General features: G+C 42.3%; 1 protein-coding gene across 1 annotated transcript in view; it reads right to left on the bottom strand.

The window, feature by feature from the left end:
- The window catches only part of cracr2b (calcium release activated channel regulator 2B), a 164,623-nt gene that overhangs the window by 92,060 nt on the left and 48,565 nt on the right, over positions 1 to 23,998 (bottom strand). Inside the window, exon 3 of the mRNA XM_041196657.1 lies at positions 5,321 to 5,432. Coding sequence (XP_041052591.1) covers positions 5,321 to 5,432 — 112 coding nt within the window. The remainder of the gene's footprint in view (positions 1 to 5,320; positions 5,433 to 23,998) is intronic.

Genomic DNA, 23,998 nt, shown 5'->3' with positions numbered 1-23,998 from the left:
GGCACAATTCCAACTGGTAGGTTGGGTTCACTGTGAAGTCATATGAGGAAATCACAGCTGCTATTGAGTGTGTGGGCATGAAAGTGAGCGAGCATGAGAGCGAGTGTGCATATGAGCCCCGCATCTGGGAGTGAGCTGGACATCCACACACATCACACACTGGGCCAAGAGAGGAGCAAAACACAGGCTGAAAGACAACCCACTTCCAACCCCTACTTTTGAATGAACTCCACCAAGGCCATGGGTGAACACAAGGTCAGTGTTAGTTAAACTGAAGCCCTTAACTTGGCCCAGGTTCCCTTCCCCTTCCCTGGTAACCAGCACTTGGGGCTTAGTCTGTCTCTCTCTAGCTCTACTTCTTAAGCAAAATGTTAAAAAAGATTTTATTAGTTTGCTCTGCTGCTTTACACTTTTTAATGGTCATTTGTAATAATTATTCTTTTTTAAGTTATCAGTTTATTGTTTGACATTGATTTTTTTTTTGCTCAGCAAGTTATGTTTTCTTCATATCTTAACTTTTTATTTAATTTGTATTTAATGTCTCAAACCAGAACTCAGTTGCTGCTGGGTTTCTTGCTGATGGGGAATGAGAGGCTCATGAGAAATCTAATTGTTTTTTGAAGGGCGGAAAAAGGGGTTATTTTTGCTCCAATAGAAGCAGGAAGTGTTGGAAATGTTCAGCATGTCTGAAGGCATCGGTGTAGGGGGAAAAAAAGGTCAGTGACCCTTCATCAAAACTAGTGAAAATCGTGGACCTGAAGCATTGACTGTTTCTCTCTCCACAGATGCTGCCTGGTCTGCAGAATGTTTCCAGCACTGTTTATATTTCAGCATCTGCAGTACTTGGCTCTCCTATTATACGTTCCATGCTGGGCATTTGTAAAAGTGGTTAGTTTCAAAGTAAAATGAGAAATATTTATCAGTCGATGCAAAGTGCAACTTTTCTGTTAACAAAGCCCACTTATGTGGATGGAAATAGCACATTATTGCAGCTGAATTAGTTGATGCTGGAAGGTTTTGCCATTTTTTAGCTTGGAAGTGAAACCAAGAGTCAGGCGTCAATAGAATGTACCTAAAACAGTTGTTTGCAGTGCTTGTGAGGTTTCAGTCTTTTGGATGTTGCTGTCTGAATATTGCACAGGGCCAGGTTTAAAAAAGCAGAGCTGGTTGCATAATATGAACGACCAAGTTGTGTGTAATTGTCTGACAAAGTCGCGGTTGTAAAGTGTATAATACTGAAACCTGAGCTTTCAATGGGCTTTATACATACAGGCACAGAGCACAAAAGCCAAGGAGTTTTTCCAAAGCTATATGAAACAGTTCGATCGCACTGTAACAATGGTTCTCAATTCTGGGTGCCTGAAGGGGGGTGGGGGTTGGTTAAAGAGGGTGGGAGGATGGGTGTGACTGGAAACAGGAGAAGCGCCAGGGCTCATGATTTGTCTCCCTGGCCCTACACCCAGGATGTTGATAGTGGGGGATTCAGTGATGGTAATGCCATTGAACATCAAGGGGCAAAGGTTGAATTCTTTCTTGTTGGAGATGGCCATTGCCTGTCATTTATGTGGTGTGAATGTTGCTTGCCACTTATCAGCCCAAGCCTGAATGTTGTCCAGTGAACCAGATGGGTTTTTATAACAATCGACAACGTTTCATAGTCACTGTTACCAAAATTAACTTTTTTTTAAATTCCAGATTTACTAACCAAATTCAAATTCCACCAACAACTGTGGTGAGATTTGAACCAATGTCCCAAAAAACATTAGCCTGGGGTTCTGGATTACTAGCCCAGTGAGTGACATTACCACTATCTCCCCTTATATACTGCACCATGTAAGTCTGCAGAGGTAATAATTCTATCAATAATGTTTAATTACAATACTTGTTATGGTTAATTATTGTGTAGTTATCATATTGACAGCAGCCTATTAATTAGTTCTCAAGGTTGAAATTTCCCTCCTGGCTTCTGAACCTTGCTGTTAGGGTCAAACATGGGTCTGAATCCACCAGTGTGTGAGAAATAGTCACTCATTCGATCTTCCGTAGAGCCACCAATTAATTGCTAGAAGGCAGGCTCACTGTCCAATTCAGATGGAGGGTGAACTCTTGAAGCTGGAGGCCAATCAGAGGCCTTCCAGTCTGAAAACAGCAGTAGGCTGTGATGGCAGGCAAGTAAGAGAGAGGACACTTAAAAATGGAGCTGCCCTCTCTCCAGCTTTTATAAATTTAAACTAAAAAATGGATTTGCAGCCAGGCCACCACTGCGGGGGAGGTTGTCCCTCGATAGGGCAGCCTGCAGCTGCACCAGGCAGGTAGGGAGGGGGCCTCTAGGCTTGCCTGGAGTGCTGGCCTCCCAGTCTGCTGCTGGAAGGCAACTAAATTGGGCCCTGCCAATTGGAAAATCCCAGTTGGCCTCCAGTGGCCTTTAATGAACGTTGGTGGGAGGACAGAATAGAGCCAGAAAACCGGCATGCTGGCAAGCAACGCTAAATTTTATTGTCAGCCTGTCTCCGATTCCCATCCCAACAGGGGCTAAAAATCAAGCCTTACGTTTTTCATCAAGCTTTCAACAGAGCATTATTGGAGTCCAATTTTTTAGTACTGCAGGGAGATAAACTTTTGGAAATTCTCTCTAAAGATGCAAATACATCATAAACCTTTTCACTTTTCATTACGAATATTGGGCTTTACAAGACATTTTAGAATGTCTCCTTTAACTCAAGCTGAAATAAAATGTTCTGAATGAGGGGGGTAGTGAGCTCAAACTAAAGGCCTCCACATGGAAACAGGTCTGTGAGATCTTCTTACCATGGGGAAGAAACTTCAACAGGAACCTTCTGTAATCAAGTGGCACTTTTCGCACTTTAATGCATTACCTCACAGAAAAAGGACAGCTGCTTTGTGAAACAGAGAGAGAGAGAGAGAGAGACAAAGGAGCTATTACTATATGGAGAAACAAAGCAGCTAGGCTGTTAAGAGCAGAGAGAAGTTGGTTTTGCATTAGCAACCAAGCAGGATGCTTGTGAGAACTGGTTTTCTGTTCAAAAGGAATGGACAGAGCAGATGGGACTTCTGGAGATTTAAAGAACAAGGAGATGCTGAGGTGGGCCCTTTAGGTGAAGGTCAGTTCTGGAAAACTCAGGCTGAGCAGGACAATTTTTGAAAGTCCCTAGAACTTTCGCCCTATTGTGGCAGGGTGAAGTGAGTCCATTGGACTGGAGGTAATCTGGACTTGTACTTGTAATGCTACAAATCTGCCAAAGTGCTGGGCACAGAAATGTTTGTAAGAAGTATGACGATTGCATTAATTAGTTAATGCAAAATTTCCTTTCCTTCATTTGGTATATTGGTTGTCTTTTAAGTAATGTTTGGTTTAAGTTGATTTTAGTTTGTTCATTACAGTAAAAGTCCTAAAAAGTGAAATCATGTCCTTTAGTTATTTCTGTCGATCGCTCTTAAAAAAAATTAATCAAAATCTATGGGGATCAAGACAATTCATTTTAGTTTATATTTCATTTCCTCTCCATAACAAGAGATGAAAGGGTTGCAGCCGACAACGACCTACTCCAACTTTAGCAGAGAGCCAATGAAAGTTTAACACGCGCACTAATTTCACAACTAATTAGTGTTGAATCTATTCTGAGTGACATGGGGACATAAAAGGAAAATTAGGATGAATTCAGAGCTGCCAGTGTTGCCAATGGTTTCCAGCAACAGTGAGGCTATCCTTATGTAACATGCCCTATTCAAAATATGCCTGCTATTTCCACACAGAACCTTTAATTATAGCTGTGTGGGAGTTGAAAGGATCATTCCAATTATAAGAAGAATTGATTTGTAGTTAAGCAGTGCTACCCATATTACCTTTGTTTTCACTTAGAGGGAGAGTGTGTCTGCTTTTGGTATAGAAGAGAAAAAGGTACAGTGGCTGCTGGTCTATTCATCTCATTCTATCCTTTTAAATTGAATAAACCTCATTACAATAACTTATTTTGGTACGATGAGGCTTGGTGGATATAACTATTCCTATATCTGTCCCAGTATTATATAGGCTTTATTTTAGAAATAGTCCATTCATCCTTTGTTTTCAGAATGCCTTCATTTCAATTACTAAGAAAATGTTGAACTTATAAGCTCCCTGAAGGAGGACTTTCAACAATTTGGGGTGAAATGCACCAAAGTATCTCTCACATAGAAGGAGTCTATCATGATTGCACTGGCTCTTTGCTAAAGGAATTTGAAACTAATCTAATTTCTCTGGTCAATCACCATAGCCTTGTACCTTTCTCGGCTTCAAATATTTACCCAGATTTTCCCTCAGAGGAAGCAATATTGTCTATATCAACCACTCTTTGTTGCAAATAATTCCATGCAAAGAAATTTCTCCTAACCTCGCTTGCTGGTGAGCCTTTGTCATTGAAAGTGTAGCCATGAGCCAACATTGTGTATTATAGCAACTGGGTTTATTAAAACTCATTCCGACCCTTTTTACTCAGAGACCTGGGTTGAACTTAATGCCCTCTCCCTTCCCCAGGGGGTGGGTATGGAGGTAGGGAGGATGTTGATCAGGCAGGAGGGTGCAGGGTGGGGACCTCACCGCTTTCCAACCTCCCCCAGATCATGCTAAGGGTGGGAAGGGCAGTCTTTCCACTTGGAGACCAACTGAGGCCCTTAAATGGCTACTTAAGGGCCTCATCCTGCCATCACTAGTATTCTAGCAGCGGCAGGCAGGGAGGCCACCCAGCAAACCCGAGCAGGTTTGCCTGTCGCCTAGTAGCTGTAGGTTCTCAGGCACTCGGTTCCCAACTGAGTGACCCAGCATCAGGAAGGGAGGGCCCACTGAAAACCATCCCCCCTGCCCTTAATACAACCCGCCCTGCCCTCCCTGGAAACTCTCTCCCTGCAACCCTCAACCCGCCCACAAATGCTTCTAACTGATGACCCAGTGGCAATCCTCAAGGTCCTAAAATGTTGTACGGGCAGTGGTCATCTCTCCTGCTGGCACTGCCAGTATTGGAAATCTCCCAGCCTCTTGATGTCTACCCCAGACACCACTGTGCAGCAATTAAACAAGCCCCCTGGAGCTGAGAGCCCACTACTTGGGTTCCCACTGCCAATTAAGGATGTGATCTCTGGGAGATTGGGTCCATGAGGTTGCCACAGGTTTCCATTCCATTAGTTGATTCCCTGGTCGCCTGCATTAAATCCTGCCCTTAGAACCCAGTCTTTCTGCTCTGAGCACTTTAAGGATTAAAAAATCATGGCTAGTTTCAATCATAACACCATCTTCACAATTTACAAGAGGTTTTGTGGTACATACCAAATCCCATGCTGAATTCTGCTGGTGTTAAATAGCCATTGTTATCCTGGTCCAGGCTGTCGAAGACAGCTTCCAATTGCTCTGGGGTCAGAGGTAGTTCATTCTGCAATCTCTGTAACAATGCAAAACACAGTTCCACAGAAGGTGTTTGGATATAATAGAATTGTTCAACACTTCAACAAATCAACACGAGAAGAATCAACCAGATTGAAATAAATTATAATATACAGCAAGTACCCTTAAAACCATTCCTGAACTTAGTGTTCAAATGGGTATATACTTTTTCCCCACTTTAATGGCTTAGAGAAGGACTTAGTTAATCAAATTAATCCAGAAAGAGAAGCAGGCGTTTACTTTTTTAAAAATGCATCCTGAAAGGAATGAATACTTTACATTCAAAATAATGTGCTCTATAATGTATTGCTGTAAAATATATTGCTTTGTCCATTCATCTCTTTTCCTCAATTAGCTCTTGCATCAGGAAGTTGTGAGGTTTTCTGCCTCCTGTCCGATGATCGGCACTGAATCAGCCTTAACCAATGTCTGTGATTGTAACAGTGGTGCAGGAAGTGAGTTATTCGCTGCAGGATTCCTAGCCTCTGAGGCGATTTCCCCTTGGGCAGTGGCTTCAGAGGCTAGGAATCCTGCAGCGAGTAACTCACTTCCTGACTCCCCAAAGTCCTGTCCACCATCTGCAAAAGACAAGTCAGGACTGTGATGGAATAGTCTCCAGTGTGGCAGTATTTGAATCCACAGACCAAGTCAGATGACCCTGGGCAGCCATCTTTTGCAGCATTTTCTTGTCCATTTTTGAAAAAAGAGTTGGCTCCAGATGATTCCACAATGGATACAGTTTATTTTTTAAAAGTTATGAATATGACATGTCTTTACTGGGCATGACATAATCCAGAAGCTTGAATTTACTTCTGAGTGATCACCATTTTATGAATTCAGGTTCAGATGAAAGCTCATAAGTTTACTCAGTCAATTTTGAAATGAACAGCAAAATTCTTGCCAGTAAGATTGCAACCACTTAAAGAATAAACTTCCACCATTTTCTGCACTGCACAAAAGCAAGGCGGCAACGATGCTGAAGAGAACACATTGGGTGATCTATGAGCACTTTAGATTAATGGGCATCTGCAGGAGAGCAGCAGTAAACTGGCTGTTTAGGAAGATGGACTAGAATGGAAAAGCCCATATAACGAACTAAATTACAATATGCATAGAGTTTGCATATAGAGGCTAATGTTAGGTAATTGATGAATAGCATTGAGTTACAATGCAATTCTTGAGCTCCTAACAGTACGACCACACTACAGTTGGACAGTAAGGTTTAATTACTTCTTTAAAGAATTAGCAGTACTTTTCTATATATAAAAACACCAAACATGCTTTTCACTCCTTTTGTTTGTACCTTAATATTTTCTATATTTGTTTCTCCCCTTTTTATGTACGATGTACTTCCACATTTAACTTGGCCATTCTTCATGTCAGCCAGGCCAGTAAAGTGTAAAATGATTGTATGCCATGGGGATGGAAGGAGGGAGGGCATGGAGTCGTTGAGCGCAATCCTCCTCTCACCCATTTTCCTCACAATCGCTCTTTTGAGCAGAAGACAATGGTTACCAATTCAGAATAGGAAGCCCAACTTATGTTTTAACTTTCCTTGAACTATGGGCACTGAAGCCAATTGGAGCACTCCAATGCCACACCCGCCAAGATAAGCAAGGCCCTCCATAACACCCCCTCTCTACACAACCCATCTTTGGATTGATCCTAATGCCTTGTTGGTCTATATGAGTCAGTGCAACACCAGATATGTCATTAGGACAGAGCCTCCTAATTTTCTATTCATCACCAGAAGGATGAGTTCTGAGCTGGTTACAGATGGTGTGACTAATGTTTATTGCTAGTGAACCCGACAATAGTTATTAACATTTGGCTGTGGCATTGTGTGATTGACTCTACAGACAAGGGGTTTTTTTTGTTACTGATAAGCAGGAAACAGACTGAACATTATATAATAGATTGAGAATAATCAGAGACTCAGAAAGTTATGAAGCCTTAGTCACAGAATCACACAGCATTGGAGGTGGCCATTTGGTCCATCATGACTATTCCTGCTCTTTGATAGAACTAGCTAATTAGTCCTTTCCCGATAGCCCTCCAATTCTTTCCTTTTTAAGTATATACTCAATTCCCATCTGAAAGTTATTATTGAATCTGCTTCCTTCAGCCATTCAGGGCAGTGTATTCAAGACACACTGCATTAAAAAAAATTGCCCCTTCCCCCTGGTTTTTTGACCAATTATCTTAAATTTGTCCTGTGTGGTTAGCAACCCTCCTGTCATTGGAAAAAACAGTGAAAAGCCCAGAGGATCAAATTTGGGGCCAATTACACTTGATACTTGAACACCGCAGCATATATAAAAAAAAGTTTCATTTGTTCAGGAAATTTCTAATTATGTTTTGAGTAATGTTGGCAGGCATAGTTCATGGTGAGCAAGAGGTCATGAATGTGCAAGCACTTCCCCAAAAGAATATGAACTATTTTCATTAAATCCAAGGCATGTTATCTGCAGTTGTGTTGTCTGTTGTATTTACAAACCAGAATGTAACTCAAGGAGACAGAAAATTTAAATTCAGATTCTCAGTGTGAATCATTGTTCATTTTTTCACACCCCTGCCCCAAAATACCAATCAGGTTCTCCGAAAGAAGAAACCATTCCCTTTAATTGTGCCTTAAAGACTTGTATTCTAATTGCGCCTCTCCATATTACTGTCAATCTTAATTTACTTTCAACAACAACTTATATTTTCATAGCACCTTCGATGTAATAAAACATCCCAAGGCTCTTCACAGGAGTGTTATCCAGCAACATTTAGAAGCCACAAATGGTGATATTAGGGCAGATGGCCAAAAGCTTATTCAAAGAAGTAGATTTTAAGGACCATCTGGAAGGAAGAAAAAGAGGTAGACAATCACAGAGGTTTAGGGAGGGAATTCCAGAGCTTAGGGCCTAGGCAGCTGAAGGCCCAGCCACCATTGATGGAGCATGAAAATTGGGATTGCCCAAGAGTAAGATGAGTGCCGATATCTGAGTTGTAGCTCTGAAGGAGATTACAGAAATAAGGACGGGTGAGGCCATAGAGAGATTTGAAAAGAAGGATGAGAATTTTAATATCAAGGCATTGCTTGACCTGGAGTCAATGTAGCTTGCCGAGCACAAGGATGATAGGGGAATGGGTATTGGTGCAATAAGAACGTGGGCAGCAAGGATGACTTAAAGTTTAAAGAGAGTAGAATGTGGGAGGTGAGCCAAGCTTACATTGTTACCTCTAGACTTGGCTATTCCAAAAGCATGGGTGAGGGTTTTAGCAGATAAACCAAGGCATTGGCAATGTTACGGAGGTGGAAATAGACAGTCTAGGTAATAGCATGGATGTATGATTGGAAACTCAACTCAGGGTCAATTATGTCACCAAGTCTGCAAACACTCCAGTTTAGTTTCGGAAAATTGCCAGGGGAGGGAATTTTTAAATTCATTCACGGGGTGTGGGCTTTGCTGGCAGGGCCAGCATTTATTGCTCATCCCTGGTTGCCCTTAAGAAGGTGGTGGTGAGCTGCCTTCTTGAACTGCTGCAGTACCTGTGGTGTTGGTACACTCAAAGTGCTGTTAAGGAGGGAGTTCCAGGATTTTGACCCAGCGACAGTGAAGGAACGGTGATATATTTCCAAGACAAGATGGTGAGTGACTAAGAGGGGAACTTCTAGGTGGTTGTGTTCCCATTTATCTGCTACCCTTATCCTGTTAGATGATAGTGGTCGTGGGTTTGAAAGGTGCAGCCTCAAGATCCTTGGTGAAACCCTGCAGTGCATCTTGTAGATGGTACACACTGCTGCTGCTGCTGTGCACCGGTGCCGGAGGGAGTGAATGTCTGTGGATGTGGTGCCAGTCAAATGGGCTGCTTTGTCCTGCACGGTGTCAAGCTTCTTGAGTGTAATGGGAGCTTTACTCATCCAGGCAATTGGGGAGTATTCCATCACATTCCTGACTTGTGCCTTGTAGATGGTGACAGGCACTGGGGTGTCAGGAGGTGGGTTACTCGTTGCACTATTCCTAGCCTCTGACCTGTTCTTGTAGCCACAGAATTTGTATGGCTAGTCCAGTTTAGTTTCTGGTCAATGGTAACTCCCAGGATGTTGATAATGGGGGATTCAGTGATAGTAATGCCATTAAACATGAAGAGGCGATGGTTGGATTCTGCCTTGTTGGAGATGATCAATGCCTGATACTTGTGTGGCGCAAATGTTACTTGCTACTTGACAGCCCAAGCCTGGATATTGTCCAGGTTTGCTGCATTTGGACATGAACTGCTTCAGTATCTGAGGAGTCGCAAATGATGCTGAACATTGTGCAATCATCAGCGAACAGCCCTACTTCTGACCTTATGATGGAAGGAAGGTCATCGATGAAGCAGCTGCAGATGGTTGGGCTGAGGACACTACCCTGAGGAACTCCTGCAGTGATGTCCTGGAGCTGAGATGGCTGACCTCCAATAACCATAACCATCTTCCTTTGTGCTAGGTAAGACTCCACCAGCAGAGTGTTTTCCCCCTGATTCCCATTGACTCCAGTTTTGCTAGGGCTCCTTGATGTCACATTCAGTCAAATGCAGCCTTGATGTCAAGGGCAGTCACTCTCATTTCACCTCGGGAATTCACCTCTTTTGTCCATGTTTAAACCAAGGCTGTAATGAGGTCAGGAGCTGAGTGGCCCTGGTAGAACCCAAACTGGGCGTCAGTGAGCAGGTTATTACTAAGCAAGTGCTGCTTGATAGAACTGTTGATGACCCCTTCCATTACTTTACTGATGATGGAGAGCAAACTGATGGGGTGGTAATTGGCCAGGTTGGATTTGTCCTGCTTTACGTTTACAGAACATATCTGGGCAATTTTCCACAAAGCCGGGTAGATGCCAATGTTGTAGCTGTACTAGAACAGCTTGACTAGGGGCAGAGCAAGTTATGAAGCACAAGTCTTCAGTACTATTGCTGGAATATTGTCAGGGCCCATAACCTTTGCAGTATCCAGTGCCTTCAGCCATTTCTTGATATCATGTGGAGTGGATCGAATTGGCTAAAGACTGACATCTGTGACGCTGGGTACTTCAAGACGAGACCGAGATAGATCATCCACTCGACACTTCTGGCTGAAGATTGTAGCAAATGCTTCAGCCTTATCTTTTGCACTGGTGTACTGGGCTCCCCCATCATTGAAGATGGGGATATTTGTGGAGCCTCCTTCTCCAGTGTGTTGTTTAATTGTCCACTACCATTCACGACTGGATGTGGCAGGTCTGCAGAGCAAAGATCTGATCCGTTGGTTGTAGCTTGCTTAGCTCTGTCTATCACTTGCTGCTTATGTTGTTTGGCACGCAAGTAATCTTGTGTTAAAGCTTCACCAGGTTGATACCTCATGTTTAGTTATGCCTGGTTCTGCTCCTGGCAGGCCCTCCTGCACTCCTCATTGAATCAGGGTTGATCCCCTGGCTTGATGGTAATGGTAGAGTGGGGGATATGCCAGGCCATGAGGTTACAGATTGTGTTCGAATACAATTCTGCTGCTGCTGGTGGCCCACAGCGCCTCATGGATGCCCAATCTTTAGTTGTTAGATCTGTTTGAAATCTCCATTTAGCACGGTGGTAGTGCCATAGAACATGATGGAGGCTATTCCCAATGTGAAGGTGGGACTTCATCTCCACAATGACCGTGCAGTTGTCACTCCTACCGATACTGTCAATGGAAGATGCATCTGCAGCAGGCAAGTTGATGAGGATGAGGTCAATTATGTTTTTCCCTCTTGTGGGTTCCCTCACCACCTGCGACAGACCCAGTCTAGCAGCTATGTCATGTAGGACTTGGCCAGCTCGGTCTGTAGTGGTGCTACTGAGCCACTCTTGATGATGGATATTGAAGTCCCTCACCCAGAGTGCATTCTGTACCCTTACCACCCTCAGTGCTTCCTCCAAGTGGTGTTTAACATGGAGATCATTGATTCATTAGCTGACGGAAGGAAGTACGTGGTAATCAGCAGGAGGTTTCCTTGCCCATGCTTGACCAGATGCCATAAGACTTCATCGGGTCCGGAGTTAATGCTGAGGCCTCCCAGGGCAACTCCCTCCTGGCTGTATACCACTGTGCCGCCACCTTTGCTAGGCCTGTCCTGCCGGTGGGACAGGACATACACAGGGATGATTATGGTTGTGTCTGGGACATTATGTGTAAGGTATGTGACTTTATAGCAGTTTGATGCAACTGAGTGGCTTGCTAGGCCATTCTAGAGGGCATTTAAGAGTCAACCACATTACTGTGGGTCTGTAAGGACTGCAGATTTCCTTCCCGAAAGGATTTAGTGAACCAGATGGGTTTTTACAACAATCGCCAATGGTTTCATGGTTATCTTCAGACATTTAATTCCAAATTTTTATTGAATTCAAATTCCACCATCTGCTGTGGTGGGATTCAAATCCAGGTCACCAGAGCATTACCCTGAGTCTCTGGATTACTGGTCCAGCAACAATACCACTACGTCATTGCCTCCCCATAAGGAGCTAGGGAATGGAGTCTTGCACAGGGCCCTGAAGATAATGGCTTCTCACTATTTAATTGGAGGGAATTTCTGCTCATCCAGCACTGGAGGTTGGACAAGCAGACTGATAATTTAGCAACGGTGGAAGAGTGAATAAAGGCATGGTGATGCAGAGCCATGTGCTATCAGTGTGTATGTGAAAACTAAACTGTATTTTTGGATGATGCTGCGTGGAGCAGCATCTGAATGAGAAACAGGAGGGGGCCAAAGTTAAATCCTTCTTTCATTATTAAATGGCCAATGCTTAGATGCTTCATTGAACAAGGTACCTAAATGCTGATGCTCTAGAACACAATTCCTTTTAGTTAACTCATACCAGTTTCCTCCAGACGTCTGCTTCCTGCCCAAACTATTCTGCATAACAAGCCTGAAAATGGCCTGTCTTGTGCACGACCACTAAATAATCCATCTGGAAAGAGAACCCCAGGAATCTAGTTTTGTCACCCACCCTGAAATAGGTGATCTGATTGCTTTGTCCCTCATGCCAAATCAACCAGTAATTTGCTTTATTTTCCTCTGTGAATCTTATTGGGTTAGATCCTATTTACAAGGAGACCCATATGATCGACCACCTTATCATAATCGTGTCTCTGTGCAACATTTCTCTCAACTCAGAGAAGGATACACATAATCTTTAATTGAAGTTCATCACAAGTATACCTTGGACTGCTTGTTTTTAATCTGTTAAACCAGTGGGTAACTGCATCAATTTTGTCACCATATTATTTCTTATTAGAATGGTGTTGTGTGTCATTTCTGCAAAGGCCAATAATGATTACAAATTCCATTGTAAAGTAAGGCTGACCTGAACATGGAATTCCTTGTTAAGTAATCTTATTGCACACTAATTCATGAATTTGAATTATATTTTATATGAAACATCATTGATTCCACTAGATGATTTAATTATTAACTAGCTGTGCCACTATGAAGGCGTCCCTTGAACCAATTCAGCGTCAAATGTGTGTGCAACATAATTGAATTAAAAAGGAACATGCTGGATGTTAAATGTTTTGCAATGCCTTCACATTCTCTCTGCAGGGAAAGGCATTTATTATTGTAAATGTATTCAGTGCTCTGGAGGTTCAAGGTTGTCAAAGCTCATTAGCTGGATTTCAGAAAATCTCTCATTCTGGATTTTTACATTTTCTTTTGGAATATTAGCTTGTAATCTCTCTCATCTCATATCACTGCATAATTACACAATAGACTTGTATATTTCAGCTTTACTCTGGATGCTCTCTCAGGTTCAGCATCACCAGCCACACCCATGTCAGGCCTCTTGTCCCCTACAACTTGAAAGAATACCTTGCTGCTCGTTCGATTAGATACGGTGCAGTGAATGTTATGAGGACACCTCCACTTCCGAATTCCCCCCTCAAGTTACACACCAACCCGACTTAAATATGCATCACCATTCCTTTACCACTGGATCAGAATCCTGTATTTTCCTGACTAACACCATGTGGGAGCCCCATCACCACAAGGGCTACAGCAGTCCAAGGAGAAGGCCCAACTGCACCTTCACAGGGCAATGAGGGATGGGCAATGTTCACATCCTTGGCAGCATTACCCACTTTGCAGGACCTAATTTGAAAAATTATAGCTTAACCCTTAGATGATAATAAGACGCCTTGTTGCATGTACTGGATTCAATGATCTTCTGTACACAGACAGATAAGCAGTCTAGTGAGACAAGTTCAACTAAAAACAAACTGATTTATTTTGCATGCAATACATGAACAAAATTTCATATCACTTCTTGTAATATCAAGAATAATTATTGCACAATTTAGCCCATAACATTGGCCCAGCTTCATCCTTCAAATTGCTGAAATGACTGGAGGGAAAAAGTCTCTGCTGGTCCCAGTCCAAACCCAAAGATGCTGCAGTCTGTGTTTTCCAGTGCTATGGGCAGCAATGCTGACTTGCCCCAGCTTGCTGTTGAGGACTGGCCCTTCAAGCAGCCAATCAGAATTGGTGCCTCAAATCAAATGCCCTCACTAAAGCATTGACATGACTTGTTCAGCTGAGAGCCTTGCTGTGCTGTAGATTTATTTTAATGTACTGGACTCCAAGATACAAGGAGGCATTTAAAAACTAGGGTTATGCTCAATGTCCCCTCCAATTTCTTTTTTCTTGTGCGCACTTAAATGTCCAGGCCCTTAAATTTATTTGCACAATCATATTCTGCGTATAGGACAATGCTTAGCAGTTAACTGTCAGTCATCATCAATTGGTACATTCCCCATGGCAATGCCTATACTAATCAGAGTCCACTTGCCAACCAATCAGCACCTTCTTCCCATATTGTATAAATTGCTGTTCCCTTTACATTTGGTATTGTTGTGAATTGTCCTGATGAGTGCAAGATATAAGTTTTGGCAAAAAAATGTCTCTTTTTTCTGCAATTTTGTACATCTCAATCAAATCCCTCCTCAGCCTCCTCCATTCCAAGGAGAACAACCCCAGCCTATGCAACCTTTCCTTATAGCTGCAATTTTTCAGTCCTGGCAACATCCTTGTAAATCTCCTCTGTACCCTCTCCAATTGGAAATCAAGAGTCACACGGATCAGAACCATGCTAAAAGCGTGGTTAAATTTTACTTACTGTGTAATTTGTTTAAAGTCCCTGGCACATTAATGTTGCTGTCCCTTTAAAAAGGAGGAACTTGTTGAATCCTAATCCATTGTGCTTAGCTCAACTGTACAATTTCAAGCAGCCTACTTTCTATCACAGTTCCTTACCCAGATGAAAATCCAGCTGCCACTCCTTAGCCAATACACTTTGTTTCCCTAGATCTCTTTAAATGTCAACATTTTTCATACTCTAGTTACTTAGAGCAGAATTTTGCCCTTGGATGGCATTTGGGCCCCACCGGCTCGGCGGTGGGCAGACAGCCGACCCCTGCCACCAAAATGGGTCCTGCCGCCATTTTGAGTGGGTGGGCCAATTAAGTCCCGCCCAGTGGCCTGCCCGTGCAGGGGAGGGGGGAGGGGGGAGGGTTTCCCCATCTGTCACTGCTTCCTGAGGCAAAGTCCTATCTCAGGGAGATTCGTGAGAGGTTAGTAAAGTCTAAAAATAGATAAATATTAAAATTAACATGTCCCCCTCATGTGGCAATGTCACACGAGATGGGACATGTTAATAATAAACACATAAAATTTATTAAATTTTTTAAAAATGGACATGAAACTTTCATCCCGCCAGTGGATGAAGTTTCATGAATAATCTGCAACCCGCTGGGGCTCCTGGCCTGCCCGTCAGCCTTTCAGCCTTAAGCTTGGACGGGCAGGTCTTTAATTATCTTAATTAGCCTGTCAATGGCCTCAATTGGCAATTGACAGGTTGGCAGGTGGACAGCTGATTTCGCTGTCCTCCCACCTTCTTAAAAATTTAAAGGGACTGGGATGACGTCAGGGATTCCTCCCGACGTCATCCTGCGTCATTTTCCCCTCAGCGAGCGGGCTCCCCCCCCGCCAAATTGTCGAGGGGAAAATCCTGGCCTTAGATTACATGACTTGATTCCATCATTAAGTATCTCAAGCCCAAGAATACAATCCTTTATCTTATTAACGTTAGCAGGAGCAGATTGAAAATATCTCCCCCAGAACTACACTGGTCATTGCAATGCACTCCAGAAGACTTTTCCATTTAGCACCACCTCTGTTTTGAATGGTCTGTAAATAAGGCCACACATCATTCTGTATTAACTTTCCAAAAATATGGAACCATGCTACTTATCATGTTTTCACAACAAGACCTCTAGATTGCATTAGTACATTACATTCTCCACATAGTTTTGACAACTGGCTTAAAATTCCAACACCATTGGGTCCAATTAGATAGAATTTGCCCCACAGACCTACAGTTAACACAGCTGGAATGTGCATAATTGTGTTCTGTGGCTTGCTTGTTTCCGTTGACGATCCATGTGCCTTACTTTTTCATTATCAGTCATGACAGCAATTTGAGATTTTGTTCGGCAGCTGCTGCAGCACAAAAGCACAGTACAGCAGGCTCTTCAACAATCTTGCATTGTACAACTGCCTTTTAGGATGATTATAAATAGGTGCATGGCTTCACAGGAGCTGTATACAATATAATTCATCAACCTGCTTCAAGAAAGATGATTGTAGAAGAAAAGTATAATCTATATAGAGAGATTGATCATCTTAAAGAGTTATAATAAAAATAATTTCCAAGATAGCAGAAAAGGAAATAGGATCTTGCAGTTGTTAATATACAATAAAATGAAATCATGTAGAGGTGGCCTTGTGGTGGAGCACATGAGTCAGGCATTAGTGGCCTGGATTCTTTCATCCATGGTGAAGAAATAATTTTCACTGTTCACCTTCTGTGCAGTTACCCAAAGACTTTTCATGGGTTTGACAGCTGGGAATTCCGCTATTTGGGCATCTGATCCATTGTGGTACCCTCTATAGGGGATCCGTAGTGTCAATCAGTCTGATTGAAGAATACGCACCAAGATGCACAGACTGTAAACCAGGAAGTTAAAAAAAAGCATGAAATATTAATTACATTGAAATCATTGTACAGGAAACAAAAAATAAATGGGACATCCAGATGGGATTAAGGGAGAGAGACAAAGAAAAAAGCCACAAAAAAAATCTGGAACATTAATTTTCTGAAGGAATGAAGCTCTATAATTGTTCAAGTAATTTTTCAGGGCCAGAGGTTGTTCATCAGTGATTATCACCTATTAAGTCATTGAAAATTCACTCATTCCTGAATGCATAAGTCTCAACTTTTTTAACCACTAGCTTTGCACTAAAGGTAGCTACGTTCCATAAGTTCATGTCATTAAATGCTAAGTTTATTGGCAAGGACTACAACAGCACAGCCTATGGAGGAGCATGGGATCTCTTGACAACAACTTCCAATTTAACCATGCATGTGTGGACACCGATAGTTGCTGCCAGCTTTACCCTGTAATAATGGCAAATACTGATAACTCTCTGCCATTATTTCAGCAAAATCCAGGCCAGTGGCTTTAACATAACATCCAAGCCTTGTGACTTTTGGAAGACTGAAGTAAATGCCACCAACTGACCTCCACAGACAATTCTACAAGCATACCATTCACCAAATGTTAGGCTTAGTACCCACTCTGTCACAATACCTCAGCTCAAGACGACCCTCAGATTTATTGCAAGGATATTCAAGATGCCAAAGAAAAAAGAACATTGACAATCTTAATTTTTGGTAGCTATTTGCCATAATTTGGTGCTAACAAGACAGTTTTCACGTTGCTTCATTAGGCTGCCAGATGGGCAGTCTATTATAGTGACTATTTTTCTTTATCAAGAAGCCAGGATGAAAGCTAAAGATCAGTGGTACATGATACAACTGAGGTTAGAAAGAGCAAGAAATGAAGTATTTAAAGATAGCAATTAGGCAATAGCAAACCTGTCTTTTAAAACACTGAAGAATTTGAAGAAAGGAAAGATTGAGGGAGGTAAGGAGTGGGATAATTTTTAGGTCCTGACTAAGAATGAGTTGGTAATACTTTTCACATTTTGAGGAAGTAGGGTCCTGGATTAATATCAGTGATGGACAGGTTGAAGACCAATCTGTCTCAATACCTCTGGTTGGCAGAAAGATCATGGTATAAGGCACTGGTAGGTTGCTGCATAAATGAAGTGACACCAAGATATTAAAGAGGGACTTGAAATTCACAAAACATTTATTTTATCAGGAACTCCTTGAAAAAGTTCTTCAAAGGTGAGAGCAAATGTTTAACGCAATATTACTCACTATTACTCAACCAAGCTGAGCTGTCCAGAACAGGAACAAGTCTCCCCCTCCCCCTTGAGATTTTAGTGCAAGAACTGCATTATGAGGTCTTGGAAATGAAATTGAAAACTGTACTACTACATATATTCTTTACATTGCAGCATATTGATGAAAGTGAGCAGAAAATTCTTCAAAGCTGGAACTCAGAAGTGGCCATGCTTTACTCAAGCCTGACTGGAAAAGAAAACCATCTTAAATAAAGTCACAGCATTTATACTTCCTTCCCTCTCAAGTACTACAAAAGCTTTCTCATATCTTCACTACTTTCTTCTCTCAGCCTCTGCACCAAACATTCTAACATCCATCTCAACTCATCATGTTCTCTCTCCTCAGAGTGCACTGGCCTCTTATCCTCCCTAAATCTATCCCTATGTATATTCCCCAACCCATATTCACAGCCAACTCTTGACCCTACCTGCTCAGATGGTCTTGCTAGTCCCTTTGTATTAATCAGAGCTAAGACAATCTCTGATCACTTCCTAGTGTCACTTTTCACCCATCTTCCCTTCCCCATCCCAACCCTACCTCCTTCTGTATATGCCCCTATAAAAAAAAACTATCCCCCAATTCAATTATAACTGCACTTGCAAAAATTCCAATTTTGGTGTTCTGTTCATCACAATTCTGCAGCTACTGATTTGCTCAGCCACACCCTAACCTCCACCTTTGTGGTCCTATTACTCTCTTTCTCATTTTGGCCTTCATCTCTGCTCCCTTATGTCCAAGGAATCAGGCTTGAAAGAATCACCAGATCTGGCAGGACCATAAAGCACTATCGGGTCCTATTTTTGTCTGCTAAAACTGCTCATTATTCCTTGATTATCCTGCAATGCAAAGATAATCCCAGGCTTCTTTTATCAATGGAGAACTGTCTTCTTAAACCTCTCTCACCATTCCCCTCAACTCAATACTGGAAGTGAGAGTGAGGAGCTCATGGACTGCATTATTGTTAATATTAAGACAATCCGATCAACTGCCTCTGCTGTGTCCCTCCATTCCACTAGCCCACCTGGCCAAACATCTACTAAAACCCCTCATTGTGCTTGCCCTGAACTAACTTATTTCGCTATTTTATCTCCTGTCTTCCCTCGTTCCCTCTCTGAGCTCATCTTGTCCATGAGACCCACCTCCTGCTCTTCAACCCTATCCCCACTAAACTGCTGACCACCTAACTTCCCCTCCTGCCCCCATGTTAGCTGATATCTTTAATGGTTCTCTCTCTCCAGATGTTGTCCTCCCTCCTTTAAATATTCAGGTCATAACCCTCTGGAAAAAAAATAACTATTAGCTCCACCATCCTGGCAAACTACCATCTCATCTCCAACCTCCCTTTCCTCTCCAAGGTCCTTAAATGTGGTTTTGCCTCCCAAATCTGTGCCCACCTTTCCTGGAACTTGCCATTAGAATCCCTCTAATCAGGTTTCAATCCTTGTAATGAAACAACTCTTACCAAAGTCACAAACAAAATCCTACGTGACTGGGCAAAGGTAAACTATTCCTCCTCATTCTTCTCGACCTATCTGTGGCTTTTGACACAGTTGGCTATACCATTCTCCTCCAAGGCAGCTCCACTGTCATCCAGCTGGTTGGCAGGGCACTTATGTGGTTCCAGTCTTACCTATCTAATTATAGTCAGTCTATTACTTGCAAAGGCTTCTCTTCCTGTTCCTTGATACTTCTGGTGTCCCCCAAGGTTTGATCCTTGGTCCCTTCCTATTTCTCATCTACAAGCTGCCCTTGGCAACATCATCTGAAAGCACAGTGTTAGTTTTCACACATGCACCGATACCCATTCAGCTTTTCCTCACCACCACCACCACCTTTTAACTCTTCCAGTGTTGGTAAATTATCAGGCTGCTTATCCAACATCCAGTACTGGATGAGCAGAAATTTGCTCCAATTAAAATTTGGGAAAATTGAAGTCATCATTGTTGGAGCCCCAATCAAACTCTGTTCCCTTTCTACCAGTTCATCCCTCTCAATGGCAACAGTCTGCGACTAAGCCAGTCTATTCACAGCCTTGGTGTCGCATTTAATCCAAATTCTGACCACATATTCATAACATTACTAATACAGCCTATACCACCTCAGAACATCTGCTGCTGAAACCATCATTCAGGTATCTGTTACCTCTAGAGTTGATTATTCCAATGCACTCCTAGCTAGTCTCCCACATTGTAAACTTGAGGTTATCCAAAACTCTCCTGCACTGTCTTACCTCACACCAGGTCCCGTTCCCCCATCAACCCAGTGCTCACCAACTTACATTGCTTAACTCGGAGCCCATACCATGATATTAAAATTATCACTCTTGTTTTCAAATCCCTTGATGGGCTTGCCCCCTCCCAATCTCTAATCTCCTTCAGCCCCTTATCTGTACTCATCTAATTCTGGCCTCTTGCGCACCCCCGATTTTAATCACTCCACCACTGGTGGCTGCACCTCCAGCTGCAAAGGTCCTAAGCTCTGGAATTCTCTCCCTACACCTCTCCACTTCTCTATCTGACTTTACTTTTTTTCAAAGACACTCCTTAAATGCAACCTCTTTGACCAAGGTTTTGGTCATCTGACCTAATATCCCATTATGTGGCTCAGTGTCACGTTTTATTTTATAACGCACCCCCGCCCCCCCGACCCCCCGCCCCCCGTGAAGCACGGTGGGATGTTTTATTAGTTAAAGGCGCTGTACAAATATACATTACTTTTTTGTCATAGTTCATATACTGAGAAAACAACTTTAAAAGTGATACACCACTGTCAGCTTCAAAAGGTTAGTCCAATACCCACTATGCAAACTGCCTGCTGCTCCACATCATCCACTGCTCCATACTGCCTACACTTGCCTACTCTACATAAACTCAGCTGAACCTTGCTCTCCATAAAATGCCAAACTATTTTTACTCCTGTTCATAGAGCATTAAAAGCCTACACCGCCAAAATTGCTGCTTCATTGTGACTGCTGCAGTCATCCAGAAAGTCACACCACCATTAAGTTACCTTCAAAGGTTACAAGGCCGCACTTGAACAGGGGAAAAATAAGTATGCTCTACTTGCCAGGTGCTACTGCCTAACACCTACCTTACACGTGATAATTCAAAGTCATTGTGTGAACTAAGCGTTTGATATGTCCTGTAACTTGCATTAAGCAATATAACTAGCACAACAAAGAGAGAATTTAGGACTAAATAAAATACATTGTTCAAATAATTTTCATGTGACTTTCAACTAAAAATATAAGCTAAGATAGATGGAAAGAATTGGGATGAAAGTATTGCTAAATAGCATTTGAAGAGGCACTAAGTAAAATAATTTACATGCAAATGTTAAGCCAACTCAAAGAACATGAGGCTCATCAAAGTTGTACTTTCTATTCAGTAACCTCTGTTTAATAAATTCAGAGCAAGACAACATTTCTCATGCACATAAATGATGCAGTGTAGTACACAGCACAGCTAACCTTTCCGAATACATAATACATTCTTTCCAAATTAGTCAAAGAAAGGTCTTCCAAATGGATAAATAATATGTAGATGGAATTAAATCACATTAAATAAATGGCTTTCTTCTTGTCTTTCACTACTGCAGAAATACAAACAAGAAATTACTTCATGGTCAAATTAGAGTCTTCAATACAGTTTAAATGCGTTGCCACCTACACAAAAGCACCACAAAACCTCAATAAAAATGGCAAAACATGAGGACAAGGTTAACCCCAAAGCTCCCACAGCAAACAGACAATTTGACACTCTTTACAGTGGGACAGCCATCAAGTTTAGCTAACTTGCAAGTCAGGATGCTTAGATCTACAATGGGAAAATGGACCACTGGGTATGGTAGGAAGCCTGACAAGTCTTTTAAAGTCCTACCTTCAGTTTCACCCCCCTCCAGTCTTTGCTAAAATAGGTCTTAACTACAGCATCAATTACCTCATCCAAGGACATGGAGACAAAGTGGAAAAAAAAGTGAGCCTGGACTGTACTAAACCTGCTGGAAAATGTTGCATATTATGCGAGGATGGAAAAATTTTGTGATGCCCCCTGCTGTCAAATATCCTGTCAACACTCACCAGCCAGGTTCACACATGGAGAATGGCTACCCAAGGTGAGGTACTGTACCTCAGTGACATCAACATCTTCAAGACAGGAGCACAGAAAGAAGAAAATAAATCACTTTCTGATCAACCAATTTATTGCAAAGCCTTTTCTATGGAAGTTTGTTGGGACAGTTCTACTTCATAGTAGCCTGAGCAGACATCTCAAACCTGACAGCCACTTGGGAAGCTTTAGGAATATTTTGAAATAGGTCACAACAAATAAACTGACACCACATAACACTGAAATTTAATCACCTCCCTACTCCCCAACAATTTAATGCATGCAAGTTACATCATCTCATAACCACGCCAAGCTATTCAAGGAAGTCAGGCAGCCTCTGTGGAGACAGAAACAGATTTAGCATTTCAAGTTGATGACCTTTTATCAGAACTGGGAAAACGGAGTTGTAACAGGTTTTCAGCAATTGATGGGGGAAGAACACAATGAGAAGTTCTGTGATAGGGTGGAAAGCAGGGTTGAGAATGCAAGGCCAAAAGGGAGTGGTTATGGGACATAATGAAACAAAATTTGGTGTCTAGAGGAGGTGTCAATGGCAGAATGATGAACAGCTGACATCCAAAAGCAAACAGAGGAAAAGCAAGAGAGAAAATAAAACAAAACCTGCTACGAATGAAAGAAACAAAATGGGGAGAGGTTATGACGTATAATTATTGAACTCAATGTTGAATCCGGAAGGCTATGAAATGTCTAATCGAAGGATGAGGAGCTGTTTTCGAACTTACACTAAGCTTCTTTGGAGCTCGAAGACAGAAAGGTCAGAGTGGGAGTAAGGCTGAGAATTAAAATGAAAGGTGACTGGAAGCTCAGGGTCATGCTTGCAGACTGAACATAAGTGTTCTGCAATGCGATCACCCAGTTCTCTGTTTGGTCCCCCACCCCCCACCCCAACCACCCACCCTCCACCACATGTAGAAACCACATCATGGGCAGCAAATACATTGTATGAAATTGAAAGTAGTGCAAGTAAATTGCTGCTTCACCTGGAAACAGTGTTTGGGGCCTTGGACATTGAGAAGGGAGGAAGTAACCGGGCAGATGTTGTAACTCCTGTGCTTGCATGGAAAGGTGGCCATGGGAAGGAGAGGAACTATTGGGGAAGCTTGAAAAGCTGACCAAGGTGTCAGAGGGAATGGTTCCTTTGGAGTGCTGAGAGAAATGGGGAGGACTTGATGTGTTTACTGGTGGCAGAAGTGCAGTCTGTTCTGATGATGTAACGTTCCATACTAATGTTTCAGATATATCTTCCCATGTCCCCTCAAAGTGCTTGACAAGGCATTCTACTAATATCTTTTCCATTTCATACATTTCAGCTCTCATTACTTCCCCTTACTCACAGAAGTATAATAGAGCTCCTGTTGTCCTCGCTTTCAATCCCACTAGTCTCTACATTTAACGGATCATCCTCCATTTCTGCCACCTCCAGTGTGCCTACGGATATCAGATAAATATACTTGAGTCCATATTCACCAGGATAGGTAACCAGAGTGGATCAACAAAGCAAAACCAGAACTATAGCACAATGTGGCCTAATTGAGACATTTGGGGATTGATGCACAAAGAAACAATAGATGGATGTCAGATTCAGATCAAATGTTCTTCATAAACTAAAACTCAAAAAGCCTACAACAGTCTCATTTAGCAGGGAAATCATTTTATTGCGGCATATTTCCAAGTTAGCTTATCTGTGAAGCTATGTTGTTTTCTTCCTATTTGCTTATAATAAAGTGGTTATTGCCATTATTCCAGGACATGTGGAACTTTGTCATTGCAACTGAAAGAAGTGAATATTGGAACCAGCTGTCACAGAGCTGCAAGGTGATGAGGCTCCAAAACAGCAAGACAACAAAGAGACATCACATACCAGAACAGATCAAAGAATACCCTACTAAAGGTAGACTACACTTGCACATTAGATAGCCAGCTGGCAAACCAGGTCTTATACTTCCCAATGTTGCTACGCTATGTACTTTGATATTGCGAAAATCGCAAGGAAGCTAGATTCAACTCTGCAACAAATAGGTTCATCAAACGAGAAGCAAGTCTTCCTGGAGTTATAATTAAAGCAAAATACCACAGACACTGGAAATCA

The sequence above is a fragment of the Carcharodon carcharias genome, chromosome 10 (assembly GCF_017639515.1).
Source record: "Carcharodon carcharias isolate sCarCar2 chromosome 10, sCarCar2.pri, whole genome shotgun sequence".
Taxonomy (NCBI): domain Eukaryota; kingdom Metazoa; phylum Chordata; class Chondrichthyes; order Lamniformes; family Lamnidae; genus Carcharodon; species Carcharodon carcharias.
This window is presented reverse-complemented; position numbering and strand designations above follow the sequence as displayed.